This window comes from Colossoma macropomum, unplaced genomic scaffold (genome assembly GCF_904425465.1).
Source record: "Colossoma macropomum unplaced genomic scaffold, Colossoma_macropomum, whole genome shotgun sequence".
NCBI classification, from domain to species: Eukaryota; Metazoa; Chordata; class Actinopteri; order Characiformes; family Serrasalmidae; genus Colossoma; species Colossoma macropomum.
The window spans coordinates 28,980,823-28,999,471 of NW_023494792.1; the positions used below are offsets into that span (position 1 = coordinate 28,980,823).

The following is an 18,649-nucleotide window of genomic DNA, read 5'->3' on the forward strand; positions in this document are numbered from 1 at the left end:
CTTCATGTACTCCGTGCGTGTCTGCTTTCTTCATCAGCGTTAGAGCGTCATACTGTGCTCCAACATCAGCAGAGGGAGCACAAAGAGCCACCTTTCAGACGCAGTCAGAGGAATGCAGAGCAGTGAAACCCAACACATCTTACACAAGCACGCAAACATGTACACTTTGTCATACTGTATGGGCAACCAAATACCTAGCCTGACACTAAACATGTGCAATGTAAATGACGTCAAATGTAAAATTCACACTATCTATTAAAAACACATTTGAGCAAAATTCCAAAGTATTTAAGTCATGCAAAATCTTTCAGTAATTTCAAAGACAAATTCTTTCAAGAGCAGCTCTTTCCCCCCATACGTCCAAGCCGCTCTGTTCCAGTTTCTGCTTGCTGCTACCTTCACATTCATTTTTCTCCACAAAACCCTGTTATATGCTAAACTTGTCTATCTTTCCTACTGAAATGCGCAGAACCGTCACTCTAAATCACACTCTTTAAAAAAAAACTCACTTTGCGCAGATGCACTGAATCACCAAATACTAAATCATCTGTATCGCATACAACAATGAGGAATCACACAGCACACATTCAATGAAGATGAGTAAAAGAACGACACTGGATCGAGCACAGCGATGAGGAATCACACAGGCCATGATCAACAAGCACGAGTAAAAAAAAGACGATATAATAAATCTTCAGTGTGTTAGAAATGTACACAGTAATACATACAGCTAAAACACTATAATACGTTTGTTTCTTTTACAGTGCTTTACAACATCTATGATTTTATTTAATGCGCACTAGAGCAACAGAGACAAGGCCCCATATGAAATCAAATACTTACAAGGATGGTATGTGGCAAAGGAGGCTGCATTTAATTCATAGCAAATACATTAAAAAATGAAACTGTTTAAATTCTACAGTAAAAAAAAATCATGCAAGTATGCAATTATCTTGTGTCTCAGCCACCACTATCTCTACTGACACATATACCAAAAACCATATAACTTTTCCCTGTAGATCTATATATTAATCTCTCTACATCTTAAACATCTCTATAAATTATACTAATGACTGATGATCATTTATGTTATAATCTCAATTATGACTAAACTGGAAATCATAAATAAAGTGAACATAATTGCAAAGTATATCATCACAGTAAATAGCACTGATGAAACCATTTCAACTGAATTTCCTTCTTCATTAAAAGTAAATGTGTTTCAGGATTGATAATGAGCTGCAGGGCCAAACTGCATCGTCTTTAATGTCTTTCAATCCTAATTCCTTCATGAAGGAAAAGGAGAATGTAAAATAAGCATTTTGTACATATTGCCTTCACTATAAACTGAACATGAAAACACTTATTAATTTCAAACGGTACTCTCTAACCTACTCAGGCCTACATTTCTTCAATTTCATAACCACACACCTAGTAGACTACATAGTAGTTTCATAGTACTTAGTACTGAGCTTCCTTTTGCCATTTGAATTGTCTCAATGTTATTTTTCAATGAAGCAAGAACTCTTGGCACAACGGTGAGTTAAACGGCTGAAAGGTTTGAGTGCTGATGAGTGCAGACATTGTAACAAGGGGACAAAATGTTGGATTTGGCAATTTTCCCTAGATAATACTATCATATATATATTGTCACACATATTGACGTCTTACACCGAAATAAAATAATTTGTCTTACTAATACATAAGCGATCAACCAAACATGATTTTTTTTAATACAATACAATAAGCTAACAAAGAAAAGATGCACACTTGAAATAAACATTTTGAAAAGTTAGGTGGCCACACTTTTTGAAAGGGCAGTGTAAATGAAGTTCAGTTCACAGAGAACTCCAATCTTACTAGTATAAACCCTTTAAACTATAGAGTGTAATCAGACTGGTGTGATTACAGTTTTTAATACAAGTCCTACACTGCTAATGCACAGTAATGATCAAAAAACAAAAAAAGGAAATTCAGAAATGTATTCATTCATTCAAGGGTTAACTTAGGTCCAAAAAGATAACCAAAAAAAAGCCAAAAAATGTCAAAAAAAGAGAAGGAAATGTCCACCAACTACTTTTTAGTGTAAATAAAACTATTTTACCTCTTCTCCATCCCAGTTCGGGTGTGATTTTACCTGTACATTCGAGGAATGACTTTGGAGGAGTGTATGTGTTGGTGGATGAATTGGGGGGGGCAACATGGTGATTCCAAAAGGCCTTTCTTGGTGCAGGGGGTGATTCACTCGGGCGATGAGTCAATCACGGGGCTATAAAAGAAAGCAAGCCTGAAGTTTAGTTTCTCAATGTCCTGCTCCACACAGAGGTAAGCCACCTCACTTACAGGCTGTCAGACAACACAGACCTGCGCGCCGAAATTTCTGTAAGTTGAATGTTTTTTTCAGTGTTTTTTCCCCTCTTGCTGCTTTTGATTCGTAAAGATTTTCTGAATTTTTAAAAAAGTCTCAATTTAAAAAAGTCTCAATTTTTTCAATTCGTTGACTTCAGAAATTTAATACAGGCACAATGGTAAAGTAAAACATGCATTCACAGTGATATTTACTTCATTGCAGAATGCAGGTGTATTCTTCTCTGGCTCTTCTCTGCACCTTAATGGCAGCTATAGTGGCACTATCAGCCTGCTATCCTGCAATCACCGCCGACACGGTCCGGATCATGGCCAGGACTGCTGTGGGCAGAATCAAAAAGATCAAAGATGAGGTAAACCGCAAAAACATGAAGAATTCTACTGCTTCAAAAGCCACACATTTTAATGAAGCATTTCTAATATAACATATAATCATATCTCTAGCTTAACTTTAGTCCGTTAATATTTTAACACTGATAATTGACCTTTAGAAGTTTCTGGTTATTTTTTTTTTTTTATGTTACTTTATCTGTAGTACTTTATGTTTTATGTATACAATTTTTGTAAGCATTCCTTTGCCATCCTCTCTGGATCTATGCATGTTGGTTGTCAGTCGATCGGCATAAAGGATGGAAGTTGATTCTTAATAAACAATGACTAACAGCTATGTCAGAACTTTTAAAGTGGTTGAATACCGTAGAGAACTTGTGTCTGCAGGCTTTAGCTGAGGTATCAATTGTCCGGCACTGCTTTAAGCTACTAAAGAAACTTTCAAGTTCTAAACTGTATGAAATAGCATTTATATATTCTGTGACTGGAAATCCTGGAAGGTTTTTAAAGCAAAAGTCATACTTTATGTACCCTTTTCTGAATAAGCATATAAATAAGCCTATAGTCTAAGCGGATGCTTCATGAAGTAAACCAACATTTTCCATGAAAGATATGTCTAAGCAGACATACAAGCAGTATAAAAAGATAGAAGTTAAAATTGATATGTTAAATAGACTGTATTATAAAAGTTTTGATTTAGTACCTAAAATATGCAATGGGTTTGGTATATACCTGACATCTGGTCAGCATGCCATCCAGTCAGTATTTAAAAGAGCGAACGGACTAAAACAGTTTTACACAGCACCCAACTTGCTGCAGTCATCTAATAAACCAACTGAGAACAATAAAAAACCCCTCATTAGCTTTATTACAACTGTTTATAAGTTTGAGGAAATTCGCATCGCTGAGACGTTGTGTTTATGGAGTAGTATTAGCGACCTTTAAGTGATCCATACAAGCAGATTATCTGAGATGTAAAATTAAAATCATATGCACATGTAATGCCCCATGGTGATTAAGGAACTCACTATCCATTAATAGCGCTGATTTTACCTAGGTTCCTAATTTCTGCTCTATTCAGGCAATTATACCCGGAGAAAAAAGGGCACTTTACAATTGTAGCATGTTTTGGGATCCAACCCCATTTTTTCCATTGTGTTTCACACGAATAACCAAAGTAAACCGACTTTTTTCTCATTTCTCGGCTTTGTCTTCTCAGCACTTCCAGATGTCACCTGAAATTGACTTTGGCCCTGAAACTGACACACCAATCGAGGGGTTGACCTCCATTTTGACGCATCTCGGCTACCTGCAGATGAGGCTCCAAGTGCCCCCGGCCCACCACCTGAGGCAGCTCCAGGCAGACCTAGAGACTTTGCTCAATAATCTGGAGAGAATGGCCGTCTCTCAGGGCTGCCCACTGCCCAAGCCTGGAAGTAACCTACACAAAGACGAGACTGCGTTCCCCATCACATCCAACTACCTGTGCCTGCTGGAGCTGCAGCGGTACCTGGAGAAGCTCTGCTTGAACCTGGACAAGTTAAAATCTTGCTGAAAGTCAAAGTAGCAGCACACATGTTAAGCTTTGGAAACGTTCAAGGTATGCATAGATACTTGCACATAGCATGAATGCACAAATACACACATACATACATTTACACCCTGTAAACATACACACACACACATTTTACACACATACACGTACCTATACACACGCACACACACACACACACACTACAGGATCAGTTCTCTAAATAGTGAGGTTAAAGCGCTTCCATTATACTTTTTTTAAAATAAAACAAGAACTTGTTTTGCATTGCAAGCCACTTGCCTTATAGATTACATTCTGATCCACATATTGATATTTTGGCACTGAGGTATGATTTGTATAACTATGTTTACAGATAAACTGTTGCTTTATTTTGTAATTTAAGATGTTTTTTGAGGGGTCTTTGAAGGTTTTCTACAACTGATGAAACTATGGCATAAAGTATTTGGTGATTGTTATAAAGTATTTAATTGTAAAAATGTATTAATGTTTTCTAAATATTTGTTGGAACACTCTTCACTGATGTTTTGTAGTGCTTGATCTCTTATGAATAAAAAGTTTGTTTCTAACAAAAACACTGGTATCCAAAATGATTTATTACACGCCTTTTGTTCAGGGATACTCTTTGTCTGAGGGGATAGTCTCTAAAGGAGAACAGAGAAGAAAAGCAGTGACCAAAAAGAATTCCGCTTTTTCTTCATTCATATTGGATTTTATCATCATCTATTCCATATTGTTTTCCTACTATGATCGCTATTTAATTGAGTAATAATAATACTAATTATTATTATTATTATTATTACATATACACACACGTGTAATATAATATATATGTATATATATATATATATATATATATATATATATATATATATATATATTTATATATTACGTGTATTCCAACCCACTGTTATCTAGTACTTCCTAACACAATTTAAGCAATAAAAATGAATTATTTCTGTCGTGACTTGCTTCATGTTGTAACATCATAAACCACAACCCTTAATATCCATTTTCATATTCAGTCAGCGCGACTGTTTCTGAGCTGTAAAAGCGCTTTTCTCTACCCATACTGGGGGAAAGTCTCCCGCCGCGGACCGCCTCTTAGTCCGAACTGCAAGCCAATCCCAGCAAAGCAGGCGGAGCTTGTCAGAAGAGCAGTGGGAAAAATAAGGTTACTGAAAGTCATGTGGGCCTCGTGGACACACAGACACAGACAAAGCTGGAAAGCAGGATACAGACTTGTTTCACCGAATACAGCAGCCTTGTGTTCCTATACAGCGTTAACAGACCACTGGACGAGTCCCGCGCTGATGTGATCTAATGTTTGATGCTGTGATACACGAAACGCAGATCGAGACCAAAGTGGCCTCTATTCCCTACATGAACAGTCCAACAGAGAGACGTTCGTCTGCAGACAAACACATTTCGCCGCTACATTTTCTGTAGAAGGGCGGCTTGGCTCTCTCGCCTGGTCACCCCAAGTCACGGATAAAGAAGGCAGTTCTGCGGCTGTGACGAAAGAACAGGCTTTGGACTCTTTTTAGATGGAGGCTGCTCGGTTCCTAACCCGAGCTAAAGGCTTTAGACAGTAATTTTAGTAAAACTGCTGTTGTCCTGAGTGCACTATTCATAAAATCAAATGAGCCGCTGCGATTAGAGCCGAGACTACGCAGAGGTCTGTAACCAAAACACCGCGAGACACAGCTGGGCACCAAACCAGAGTGGACGGTTTTGTCTACAGCTGGGTGACGAAAAGCAAACTAGCTCATTAGCCCGTTTGTGCCCAATCTGCCCCTGTGATTTTAGCCTCATTGATTTTCAGTCACCCATTCCACACAGATTTTCCCTAAATCCATAAAACTCCTTCTTCCATTAGTATTCCTTCACATGTGAATTATTAAATGGTTTATGACACTTTACCGTTACCACATAACTCACTGACTGGAGCCGTGTTCCCTCCGCTCTGGTCAGTTTAAACTAGCGCTACAGGTAACGCTGGCTCAGTTTCTCAGAAAAGCTGTTGACGTTAACCCAGAAGTTAACCGCAACTCTACCAGCGTCTTTCACTATAGGACAGACACAGAAAACAGCTAGTTTGCTAGTTATCTTACACCGACTGAAACGTTTCAGCTACCGCTAACACAGACAAGCACACCGTTGAGTTGTTAGCTAGGTTAGGTAGCTTAGCTAGGTTAGCTAAGCTAACATTACCCACAGATCTTTAGTCAGACTAACGGTGAACGTAACTCGTCCAAGTGAAACGTTAATAGTTTCCATTCGTAAATTGTTAAATAATCCCAATAACGATAACATACTTTTATTTTTAGGGAAACATTCACTAATAATTCCAGTTAGTGAACATTAAACTTGCCTGAAGCGGTTCGGTTTCACTTTAATACAGTTTAGTTCAGTTTAGTCTCTAGCTGAGGGTCCGTTTCAACATCGTTTTTAACAAGCCCTCGTTTCCCTAACGAGGAAAAAACACATCTTCGGGGATTATTTTTCCTCACAACGTCCTCTCAGCACATATCTGCTCTGAATGCTTTTCAAAGCTGTATATACAGTGGTGTGAACAAGTGTTTGCCCCCTTCCTGATTTCTTATTCTTTTGCATGTTTGTCACACTTAATTGTTTCAGATCACCAAACAAATCTATATATTAGACAAAGATAACACAAGTAAACACAAAATGCAGTTTACAAATGAAGGTCTTTATTATTAAGGGAAAAGAAATCCAAACCTACAGGGCCCTGTGTGAAAAAGTGATTGCAAAAGTTGAACTTTTTGGAAGGTGTATGTCCCATTACATCTGGCGTAGAAGTAATACAGCATTTCAGAAAAGGAACATCATACCAACAGTAAAATATGGTGGTGGTAGTGTGATGGTCTGGGGCTGTTTTGCTGCTTCAGGACCTGGAAGACTTGCTGTGGTTAATGGAACCATGAATTCTGCTGTCTACCAAAAAATCCTGAAGGAGAATGTCCGGCCATCTGTCCGTGACCTCAAGCTGAAGCGCACTTGGTTTCTGCAGCAGGACAATGATCCAAAACAAACCAGCAAGTCCACCTCTGAATGGCTTAAGAAAAACAAAATTAAGACTTTGGAATGGCCTAGTCAAAGTCCTGACCTGAATCCGATTGAGATGCTGTGGCATGACCTTAAAAAGGCAGTTCATGCTCGGAAACCCTCCAATGTGGCTGAATTACAACAATTCTGCAAAGATGAGTGGCCAAAATTCCTCCACAGCGCTGTAAAAGACTCATTGCCAGTTATCGCAATCGCTTGATTGCTATTGTTTCTGCTAAGGGTGGCTCAACCAGTTATTAGGTTTAGGGGGCAATCACTTTTTCACACAGGGCACTATAGGTTTGGATTTTTTTTTCCCTTAATAATAAAGACCTTCATTTATAAACGGCATTTTGTGTTTACTTGTGTTATCTTTGTCTAATATTTAAATTTGTTTGGTGATCTGAAACATTTAAGTGTGACAAACATGCAAAAGAATAAGAAATCAGGAAGGGGGCAAACACTTGTTCACACCACTGTATATTTAGGCCAATAGCTGATTACTTATCATAAAACAATGTCTCAGACATCAGGCAGTGTATTTCTAACAATTTTATGCAATAACTTTTTGTGAGGGAGCTTTTAGAGGCATCAGATCCTTCAGATGTCTGGTTTTCGTCACCACCACTATGAACCGTTCTGACCCGTTCTGGTTTTGCATTGTTTGTGAATTCTTGTTGACTCAAATATGAAATGCCGTTTCTGAGTTGAATCTGTTTGTTTGTCTTTCCTTTGCATATTAATATAACATCATGTAAAACATTAGCCATTGTTCACTGTCAGCATTGGCTAGACATCAGGTCTCTGTGAACACCGCAAAGAGTTTGCTATTCACAATGTTTAGCTAATAGGAGCTATCCAAATCACAAAAACCAATATTATTTAGTTTAGCTATCATTGATATGAATCACGCACAGCGCTAACTTACTCATTAGCTATCTAACTAGTTAATGATAGCAAATAGAAACGTACAGGTGTTCTGATGAACTGTGCAACCTTGTTGAAATGTCTTGACTTTAACACATATTTACAGGTAACTGTAGGTAGGATAGATAGGTTAGATAGATAGATCTGTAGACCACACAAAGCTGAAGTCAGCTTCTTGCTCGCCAGCTTCTTATTTGAATTTTCCCATTCAGTAGTTACATTCTGGTGCCTCAGGCCGCTGCCCACCCATTTAAGGTGGAACGGGAAAATTCAAACAAGAAGCTGATTAACGGGAACTTGACCACAGCCTTGTTTAAATCACCATGTCAGAAAATGCTACCAGTATTAAAACTACAGTTCAGATGTGTTGATAGCCAATCACCCCATCAAAAAAAGATCCATAATGTTCTACGGTGTAGAGGGGATGTGATCCTCTGAGGATATTAAACATTCTCCAACCATCTTCTCTGTGTTTGGTGCAGCTCACTGCACAACAACTCTTTGTCATTGTAGCTTTATGCCATGAAGAGTTCTGTTGCGCTCGCATCTCTGTGATGATGTTACACAGAAACCCATCCATGGTTCTATAGTTGTATAGCAGAGCTGTCCTACATAGTTCGCAGTCCACTGTGCTCAGTCGTAAACTATTGATCAAGGCTTTATGGAACAAGGTAAACATGAAACAGTTCAGTGAGGTACAGGACTAAAATTTTGACATATGTTCTAGCTTTCTCCCTCCTGACCTTGGAACTCTACTGTGCTTTTTCTACTGATGACAAAAACACATGTACCACAGGTTTTCTTACACAACTTTTATGGCCTGTCTTTATTGCATAGCAAGAGGAGGCCATCCAGTTTGTTTTTGTAAGTGCATTCTGTAGTCAGCAGAGGGTGCAGTAGCCCATTGTAACATTCACAGAAAGCAGAGGACCTTCTTGGAAAGCAGACTTGATTTTCTAGTTGGCAAGCTTTCTGTATTAAATATGAACTTAAGGATTTTGCATGTAATTTACTTACTAAGCCATTAAGCCAAAACTATGGCTCACTGCTACGTTCATAAATGTGTCATTTATAATTATGTCGAAGTTAAGCATGACAATAACAGATAAAAGGAGCTTGTCTACACTACAGGCAATAAGGGAACACTACACACTAGACTACGTGTTTATTTGTATAGCTTGCTCTTCACACATGTTTTCAGTTCTTGTACATTGGATGGGAGAAAAACACACTCCATTACGCAATATTTCAGCAATGCAGCATTTGAAGCAACAACAGTCATGTGACACGTCTTCACTTTTTCCACAATAATTCAAAACCAGAAATGTTGTTTTCTTTTCTCAGCTCTGTTTATGATTCATGATAGTTTGCTGGAAGACAGGGAGAATGTCTGGCTAGTGGAACCATAGACAGCTTGGGGGAGGTGGTGGGGGGGGGTCTGCCTCAGTGGTCTGACAGGGACTGTATCAGATGGTAACACTGGCACTGCAAATAGTATGAAAAACAGCAAAAGATGCTGTGAGGTGATTTAAAAAGTTAGTTGAGAGGTTTATAGAGATTTCATAAACTGACACATGTTCCTGGCAGATCAAGTTAGTGATGTGATTGAGTGAAAGGCTATTTTTATCAGTACTTTAACATTTTAATTTTATTTTAACATTTTGTTTCTGGATATTCTCCCTTTTAATTCTTTTTTTTTAGTGAACGTGGATGTGATGGTGCCAGTGCACTAGACATACACAAACACTATGCCAAGGCTGAGGAACACAGTGTCCTTCAGGTTTGTATCAACATGTTTGTCACTAATAAAGTAGGCCAGTTCAAGGTTGATCATTGTGGGTGCAACCATTGTTTAAACACATGCTTGTATCTGAAACAGCATCTGTTTCCAACAAAATAAACTAAAATTTTAAAGGCCAAAACTGTATACATATTTCAAGTGTTTTACCTTCTTGATCTTACATGAGATTTCTTTGTCACGCATACACCCTGCCCTCCCTGCTAATGCCATACAATCAAACTGACCTTGTATGTTAGCAGTAACAGCCAGAACTTGGTGGGAATATAACACATACCGGACCTGAAGATGAAGTGCCAAGTGCAAAGTCCACTCACTATGAATGCTTCTAATCCAAACAACACACTTATTATAGCATCATATATTATAACCATTATAGTCTGTAAACCCTGCGTTGGAGGGTAAAAACCAAGAGTAAGAATACATTAGTGACAACTTCATTCTCTTAAAGTCAACCTGAAATCAAATTTGTAACTTTCGCCTGCCTCTAAAATGTCTTTTCATTTTTGATTGCATCATCATGCACCAGCAGACAGGGAAAAGGTAGTATTAAAGCTGCACTACGTCAGATTTTTTTGGATAAAATTCAAAGTAGTAGTATTATGCAGTCAGGAGAAAAAACATGAATGATGCTGGGCAGCAGTTGTTGGCTAACACCACAGAGCTGTCAGTTAGCGCTCTCCTCCAAGCATGCTTAGCTGTCCAATGATGTGTTAGTGGAAGTTGAAAATATGTGGTGGCTGGCTTTATGTGACAAGCAGGGAGCATGTGATAGCCTTTGCCCTCCTAGCACTGGTGGTATTGTGCTTTGTGGTGGGAGACCTAGCTAGCAAGTGGTATTGGACATGACAAATTAGATGAAAATGGCAAAAATTACACTAAAATATGGTATGTATGTGCTGCCTGGAAAGCTTGATATAGTAATTTAAATGTCAGAGGTGTCGGGTTAGAATTCAGTTTTTCAGTCCACATCATGCACCATTACATATTAACATCACACACGCAGACTCAGAAAGAAGGTCTGGCTTGATGTTTGGGTCTCAAATGCAAAATCAATATTATACAGGTGGAGATGTGATGAGAGTAGGAGCAGTTACCCCATAGAACGAGTTAGTTATGCTATGCACCATGTCGCCCTCTACAATTCTAGAAATGAATTACACACAAAAAAACAAGTGATCATGCATTCAGGTGTAACAACTGCTAGTAAATGTAAGATGCAGAACTCACAGTAAATAGTTAACCAAATAAGACAAAAATGTGTCAATTATAAATGAATTGTATTGTTATAGCAATGAAATACACAAATTCAGCTTTGATCATACTCTCAGGTGTAACTAGCACTAAGTGCCACAGGGGGTCAGTAAAGGCTTACTCCTGCTCCTCCATTTCTCTACTGTGAAGAAAATGCTGCTGTGGCTGTGGACTGATTGGATTCATATGCAGCTGTCAGCAAAAGCTACTGTGCTGTCCTCTTCTGATGTATGTATGTTTGTATTTGTGAATGAGGGCGCAAGAATCCATTAAGGGGAATTAATGCAGTTCTGCCAGAATTAATGCAGCTTTGCAGAGGTGCTGCTCCAGCACGTCCCAGCTTTGAGTGGAATCATGTGTGCGTGTGTGTGTGTGTGTGTGTGTGCTGGTTTATGTTGATGTGTGTGTATGGGGGACGTTCTTTAAGAACCAGAGCTTTGCTCAGCAGGTTCACTTTGAGAGGCAGTGAGGCAGATTAACAGGCATTTCAGAAACGCAGAGCCCCTCGCTCACATTGTTGACCCTGGGTACCATCAAGCACCCCACGTCAGTTCCTCTGTGCAAAAATGGCCCACCCTGTGGTCATTGTTCTTCTTTGAGCCTCCATTGTCCAACACTGGGGCCAGAAAATGAGAGTGGGGTCAACCTTCCTTCACAGCTTCCTGCTCTCTCTCTCTCTCTCTCTCTCTCTTTCTGTCTCTCTCTCACACACACACACACACACACACACATCCCACTATTTGGTTAATCCATAATAGATAACCTACAAATGCTGTGACACAAAGTTGTTTCTCAACAAAACTAGGGGTGTTGGTTTATGACTAGTACCACCGTTGGTGTTGGGTAGATGTTTAAAGGGGCATTTTGACCCAAAACTTGAATTTAATATGTTATTTGTTGTATTATCTAGCGTTCTGTAGTGCTGCATCATATCCCTCGGCCTCGTCAGTTTGACAAAATTCACAATTTTTCATGTTTTCGTTAATCAGTGTTATCTCACTAAAACACCCAGCTTGCATTATGGAAATATGTCATATAACTATTGGGAATCTCTGTGGTATCAACCAATGCTGACTGCTAGCCTAGCCACTGATCTATAGGGTAATAAATACAACCAAGCTAGCATTAGTGTAACTCTTACCCAGTCATCAGTGAAGAAAACAGTGACTCTATCCTAAGCACAAAAAGGACATCAGAGAAAAGCAGCCACGAACCTTGAAAAATATAGCTTAAATATAGCTTTAACACCTGAAATGCTGCTCATCGCAAGTTTCTAGTATCGTTATGTTGACCAAATGTAACCAGATTATCCCCTTTTTTGCTCTAATCTGGCTCCCAGTGCACCTGTGCCGGGTATTCAGTGTGTTTCTTGGCTTGGTTCAGGTGTTTTGGGAGGTGAGTTAGAGCACAAATGTGGACCATCCAATGGGCTCTGAGAACTAGGCTGAGAAACTGTGTATAAGTACTGATCTTCTTGGACATTTAAAGAACTTTGTGATGTGAATGTATGTTTATAATTGCATAATGCGTCCATGATGTTTCCAGGGGGCTGGATTCTCAAAGCTTCATGGAGGTTACTAACAATGGCTATTCTAATGGTCGAATGACCCTCTTAAACTAGGACGGCTTTGTAACCAGCTCGTCAACTTCCTAGAGTGATTCTGAAAAGCAGAAAGGTATAGTCACTGGGCACAACATTGGGCTAAACATAAAAGGGAAATTGAAAGATCAGTTGTTTTGCTATCTATCAAGGACAGCATTCCAACATGTTTACAGCCAATAGGATGTGCGGGATGAAGCCATTATTTTCATAAGTTGAAATTTATGGGTTAGGGTTAGAAAGTGGGAGGTGTCTGTCCCAAACGCTAACCCTTAAATTTCAGTTTGTGAAAATGATACTGTATTGAACACTTTTTAAAGATTTTTTTGATTTCTTATGAAGTGAAGTTGAAAGATTTAGATTTAAAATTAGTTTAATTTTTAAAACAAAAAAACTAAATGATGACCCACATTTTCATAGTTTTAGTCTATAGGCGGAGCCTTATTTTAGCCACACCCCTGCATTTTAGAGCAGGAAGTGAGCCTGTAACCCGGTCCCTAATGGCCACATGGTGAGCAATTAGATTTGGGCCTCATTCACCAACCAATTCTAAGAAGAAATTTCTTCTTAAAACCTGCGTTCGCATTTTTTACAAAGATTCTGATTCACCAATGTTTTCTTACTTGGGATTAGGGAAAAACACTCAAGGGCACAAAGGTGTGAACAGTTCTGTGGTTTAAGAACACATCATGAACCTGACGTAGAATATTTCTTAGGACATGTCTCAAGAACAAACTTAAGAAACAACTTAGGAAGATATTGGTGAATGACACCCATTGGTTTGACGTGTCCCAAAGTCTGAAACTCAGTGTGTAACACTACGAAAACATATATTTCCTGCCGTTAAATAAAATTTATTGTGTTTTAATTAAAAGAAAATGCATATTATGACTATTAAAATCTGTGTTTGCTAGTCATGTACTGGCTAGCATTTTTGACTCATGCTCAAAATTAGCTAAAACTTTCACTACCAAAACAGTCACTGCTGAAACATCAGTAAAGTTTTAATAGTGTTATGATTATTTTGGTTGAGACAAAATGGAATGTTCAATTATTTATTTTAATAAAATATTCATGATTATTTTGTCGCTGTCAGAACACAGCCTTGTAACTGGTATGGTAACTTTGCAGGAGAAGGAAAAAATGTAACTTCTTGACATGTAACTTGTAATGGAAGACAATATAACTAGATTTTTTATACTGTAATACTGAAACATTTCTATTGAAATTTCAACACAAAGCAAAGGGTAACTGGCTTTTGACAATGAACAAAAAAAGGATTTTTGCAGGACAGCAGGGATCCGCACATGTGACCTTTTCATAAATGAGTTTTCTTCGCGCAGTTTATTGAAAGATATTATTTTGATCACTGTCTTCTCTAAGCAGCTTCATTAACTGCATTCTTCAAAAAGTGATATTGTGATATAAATACAACTTCATCCTCCTGTCATTTTTACTGCTATTAGGCAAATTCAATTCTTCATTCATTTAGGCTAAATTCATGTATCATTCTTTGAAGGTTTTGATTTTTTTTAGTTGATTTTAGTGCAGTTTACAACAAGTGTAAGTCTTCTTCATATTGTGAATATTTCCTGGTTTTATCCCACTAGGACTGCTCTGAGGTGGGCCTCTGTTTTACAGTCATGCCTCCAGCTAAGGCTGATGATGTGATAATATATCTGAGAATCACTGGAGAAGCCGGTTATGACCGAAGCTTGCAAGAAATGCTTGTCCTACTGTGTTCTGAGAATCCGGCCCCTGATCACTAAAACAGCATACTGTCTTCGATCTAGCACACAATCCTGGCAGAAAGCTGCTATACAGCTCTCTGGGGGTTTTCACTTGCATTAATACAACGCTTCCACACGCCTACTCACGGAAAATGTACACGCAATCACATGTGAGATCATACAGGTTTTACACTCACCAGCTGGTCGCCCACAAGCATGCTACTGGATACATATATAATCTCTAGTGACATTCATATGCTGGGGGTAAAGGTCCTCTCACACAAGCAGTGCACAACCATCCCTAGAAAAGCACCCACACATACTTCTACATTCAGCCTCTGCTTCAAAGTGAGCAGGGACCATGCAGAGCCATGGTGGTTATATTTAATATCTCAGCTGAAGTTGGAGGCTTTTCCTCATACTCCATCTGCCGTGAGTGTACAGAGAGAGAGCGAGAGAGAAAAGAGAGGGTGATGAAAGTGAGAGAAACAGAATTTACTCCTAGCTATTGGCTGATGTCCCATGAGCTCCTTGTTCTTATTTCATAAGCTTTCAAAAACAAAGGAAGAAACGACGAAGCGTAAATCAATTGATCTGATCAACACTGATATTGATTCTTACCACAGAACATCATGTTTGTACTATGACAATATACAGTGTGTGAACATTTCTGTTTCTAGTCCCCTCTGAGGATTAGTATAGGCTACACGGCATATTTGTCGAGTGCGTTTTACTTTAGATGATTGCTTTTGTGTTTGTATAGTACTGTGCAAAAGTCAGAGACCCCCTTTCATTTAGTTAATTTCCAGTTTAAACATCCATTAAATGTAAGATGTTCATTTTTCAGGAGATATTTCTGAGGAGATTAGATATAAGATAATCCACTTGCGTAAGGACGGATAAAGTCAAAGAAAAGTAAAAAGAGTGCAAACGATTATTATGAGATGTTTGGAAAATGTGACCCCTAACAAGCATGCAAGACCTGGTAGACCACCCAAACTGTCACCAGCAGATAAACAGCACTTTAAAGCTTTCATCTTTGAGAGAGAGGAGAAAATCAAGCTCCACTCTTACTTCAAATCAGCTGTTTCTGTCCATCCTTCCACTGTGAGAAGACAACTCAACACTATGAGTCTGAAAGGATGCGCAGCTGCCAAGAAGCCCTTACTGAGAAAAGAAATTAAACAAAAATAAAAATATTTGCAAATTTGCAAACAAAACAGTCAAGAAAAATATTAAAAGAATACTTCCACTGGAAGGCAAGTTTTTGATGATGTCATCTCAGAGACTTTCAAGTAACATTATAAGATCACATGCAGTAAAACAAACAGTATGCTGACTATGCTCTTTTAAAATCAGAGCTCACAGTTTTGGCAATTTCTTAATTAAATATCAAGAGGGAGGCCACCAGCTGCCGTTAGGAGGGACCAGAGGCACAATGACTTTACACTGCCATGGCAAAAACAGCATCCACTGCCCTCCAAATGCTTCACTAAAACAACAAAAACAGCGGTAAATTCTTTGAGCACACTTTAGAGCCCATTAATGATCTTGGTATTTCATGTTTAAAGTCCTATAAAAGCGACCCAGGCCTTTACAGAATTATATTTTTAAATATATGCTTTCTGCTTCTTTCCTGATGCTTAGAAAATGAATAACTTGTACTTAATGGCCATTTTGTCTGTAAATTAAATAGATATTAGCATTGCCCTGGTGTTGAAATTTGAATGAAACAGCTAAAAGTGATCAATATAGTTCATTTTGAAAAGGATTTTTTATTGTGAATTAGGTGTTCATTGGTTGAAGCTGCTGGCATTCTCAAAACAATTGACCACCACCAGAATATCACCAGAAGATCACTGAATGTGTTTGGGATTACTTGGATGGTGAGAAGCAGAAAATGCAACCAACTTGTAAGACTGAACTTTGGAGGTGTGGAAAAATACCCCTGCAGATTTCTTTAAAACGCTGAAAGCGAGTCTCCTGAAAAGAGCTAAAGATGTAATGGATGCAAAGAGTGGACACACTACATACTGAACAAATATGTATATTACATTTAGTTATTGAGGCTTCTGTGTAATTTGTGTAAAACAAATGTTTCTGCTCTTTTATTCCTGACACTAAAAATATGAATAACTCATATATTATAGTATATTACCATTTTGACTGGAGATTAAATATATAAAGAGTGGTCTCTGACATTTGCACAACACTGTAGGCCCTTATGTCTACAATGCTTTCCACAATTAGAGTTTTAAGATTTATGCGCATGCCCTTTCATTTTATTTCACGCATTAAAGAACAGTCTTTCTGATATCCGTGCTTATGTAAACGGTCAGAGGCCATTGTTCCCTACAAACTGTGCCACATAACTTGCCATTGTTAGCTTTTTTTGAATATAGGAGGCAGATTGGCTTGGTTGGGTAATGAGGACAGAGGCAGCTATGTGTGTCCATAATAACTTGCCTTTTTCCCAACTGCTACACATGATACACACACTATTTTCGATGCACGTAAATGACGTATCATGCTTTCCACTACTACAAAAGACATGAAAGGTCTGTTGTGAAAAGACAATACCTGCTTGAAAAGGCTGTTCTCTGTGGAATATATTCTCAAGCTGTGGACACTCAAACATCAGGAGCATTACTTAACAATCTACGACACTGTTAGAAAGACTGTCAGAAATCTCTATGCTGTGGCCCAATCAGATCAACTACAAATATAAGCGATAATCAAAGCAGCTTTATTGGTACATTCATGTACGAGCCTCAGTTTGATGTCAGATAAATGAGGTAAAGATCTGAGCAGGCTTTGTGCTTTCCGATGGGTGTAGGAACAGAACACACTGAAAGGAGTAAAGAACACACTGAAAGGAGTTGGAGAACACGCAGACAGAAAGTAGGCCCCCATGGGAAATATTCACATATTCGTCGGAAACAGCAGGGTTTGTGCTGAGCCTCCATTTGCCGAGCTGAGCTAAATGATAAACAATTTTCATCAGCACAGGCGGTCCCTGAGGTGATGTTCCAAATGATCGTCCTCAGTAGAAGCTTGTGGAACATGGAGATGTCTGCTCTGGCAGAAAGATCCTATTGCAATGGTGTTACCTTTAAATAAAAACCTGAAAGCACTATCAAAAGCAGTGTTTATCAAAAAAAAGAGTCCATGGTACAGCTGGTGTTGTTCTCACTGAAGGATGATGCAACATACATTAAAGGAATACTCTGTCCAGGCTAGCAAACCCATCCCTGCTGATGTATCTTGAAGGTGGGACGAACCTTTTAAAGGTTTTGTTTTGTTTTTTGGTTACTTTTTTCACTAGCCGAATTCTGAAGTACGCTAGATAGCTAATGTTATTCCTTGGAAGCTAGAAAACACATTACTTAACTGCTATATGTGACATGCATACTTCATTTGATACATATACATGTCTTAACGTATTTCCCACTACTATGATAGATGTGAAAATCCAGTTGTGAAAAGATAATACCTGGTTCTCAACCTGTGGAGAGTCAAACATCTTTAGCATTACTCAAGGAGCTAGAAAGCACATTTCAGTCTGCCCCCAAATATCAACCCTAAAGTAGTTATAGTTTTCAAAAGTTCCTCCCACCTACAAGTAATGTCATCAGAAGGGGGTTTTCCTGGCTGAAGTGTTCCTTCAATAGCCAGTCGACCTGGTAGCTATACTGGTGGGTATATGATATGTGCTTAGCATTCTCTTCTGTCACTATAGTGAGTTTCATTCATACTGGTGACAACTTGCGAGAAAGATTTCCATGAAGAACTGAAAAATAAATTCGAGACATTGGCTACAGTTTATGTACCAAAGTGCATCTCCAGTTGAATAAAATTGACCTAACTCATATTCTCAGATTCAAAAATATACCAGCCACCTCAAAACTCTCAGACAATGGTCTCATCCTGACCACTTTCCTGGCATCTAGTCATCCAGGATGAAGATGAAGAGGTAAAAACAGGTGTATGTGTGAGTGTGTGAGAGGTCAAACTGACTTTAAGAC

At 38.6% G+C, this 18,649-nt stretch overlaps 1 protein-coding gene across 1 annotated transcript; it reads left to right on the forward strand.

Annotated features, from left to right (window-relative positions):
• Positions 1–2,309: 2,309 nt before the first annotated feature.
• lepb (leptin b) lies at positions 2,310–4,289 on the forward strand. Its single transcript, XM_036575507.1, has 3 exons — positions 2,310–2,382; positions 2,573–2,720; positions 3,917–4,289. Exons 2-3 carry the CDS (start codon positions 2,574–2,576, stop codon positions 4,250–4,252), a joined length of 483 nt encoding a protein of 160 aa, XP_036431400.1. The 5' UTR covers positions 2,310–2,382; position 2,573; the 3' UTR covers positions 4,253–4,289.
• Positions 4,290–18,649: the final 14,360 nt, after the last annotated feature.

Bases quoted from the DNA above. Each gene is read 5' to 3' on its own strand.
- lepb (XM_036575507.1), top strand. From the start codon at position 2,574: ATGCAGGTGTATTCTTCTCTGGCTCTTCTCTGCACCTTAATGGCAGCT. The intron at 2,721-3,916 runs GTAAACCGCAAA...TTGTCTTCTCAG, and splicing joins TCAAAAAGATCAAAGATGAG to CACTTCCAGATGTCACCTGA.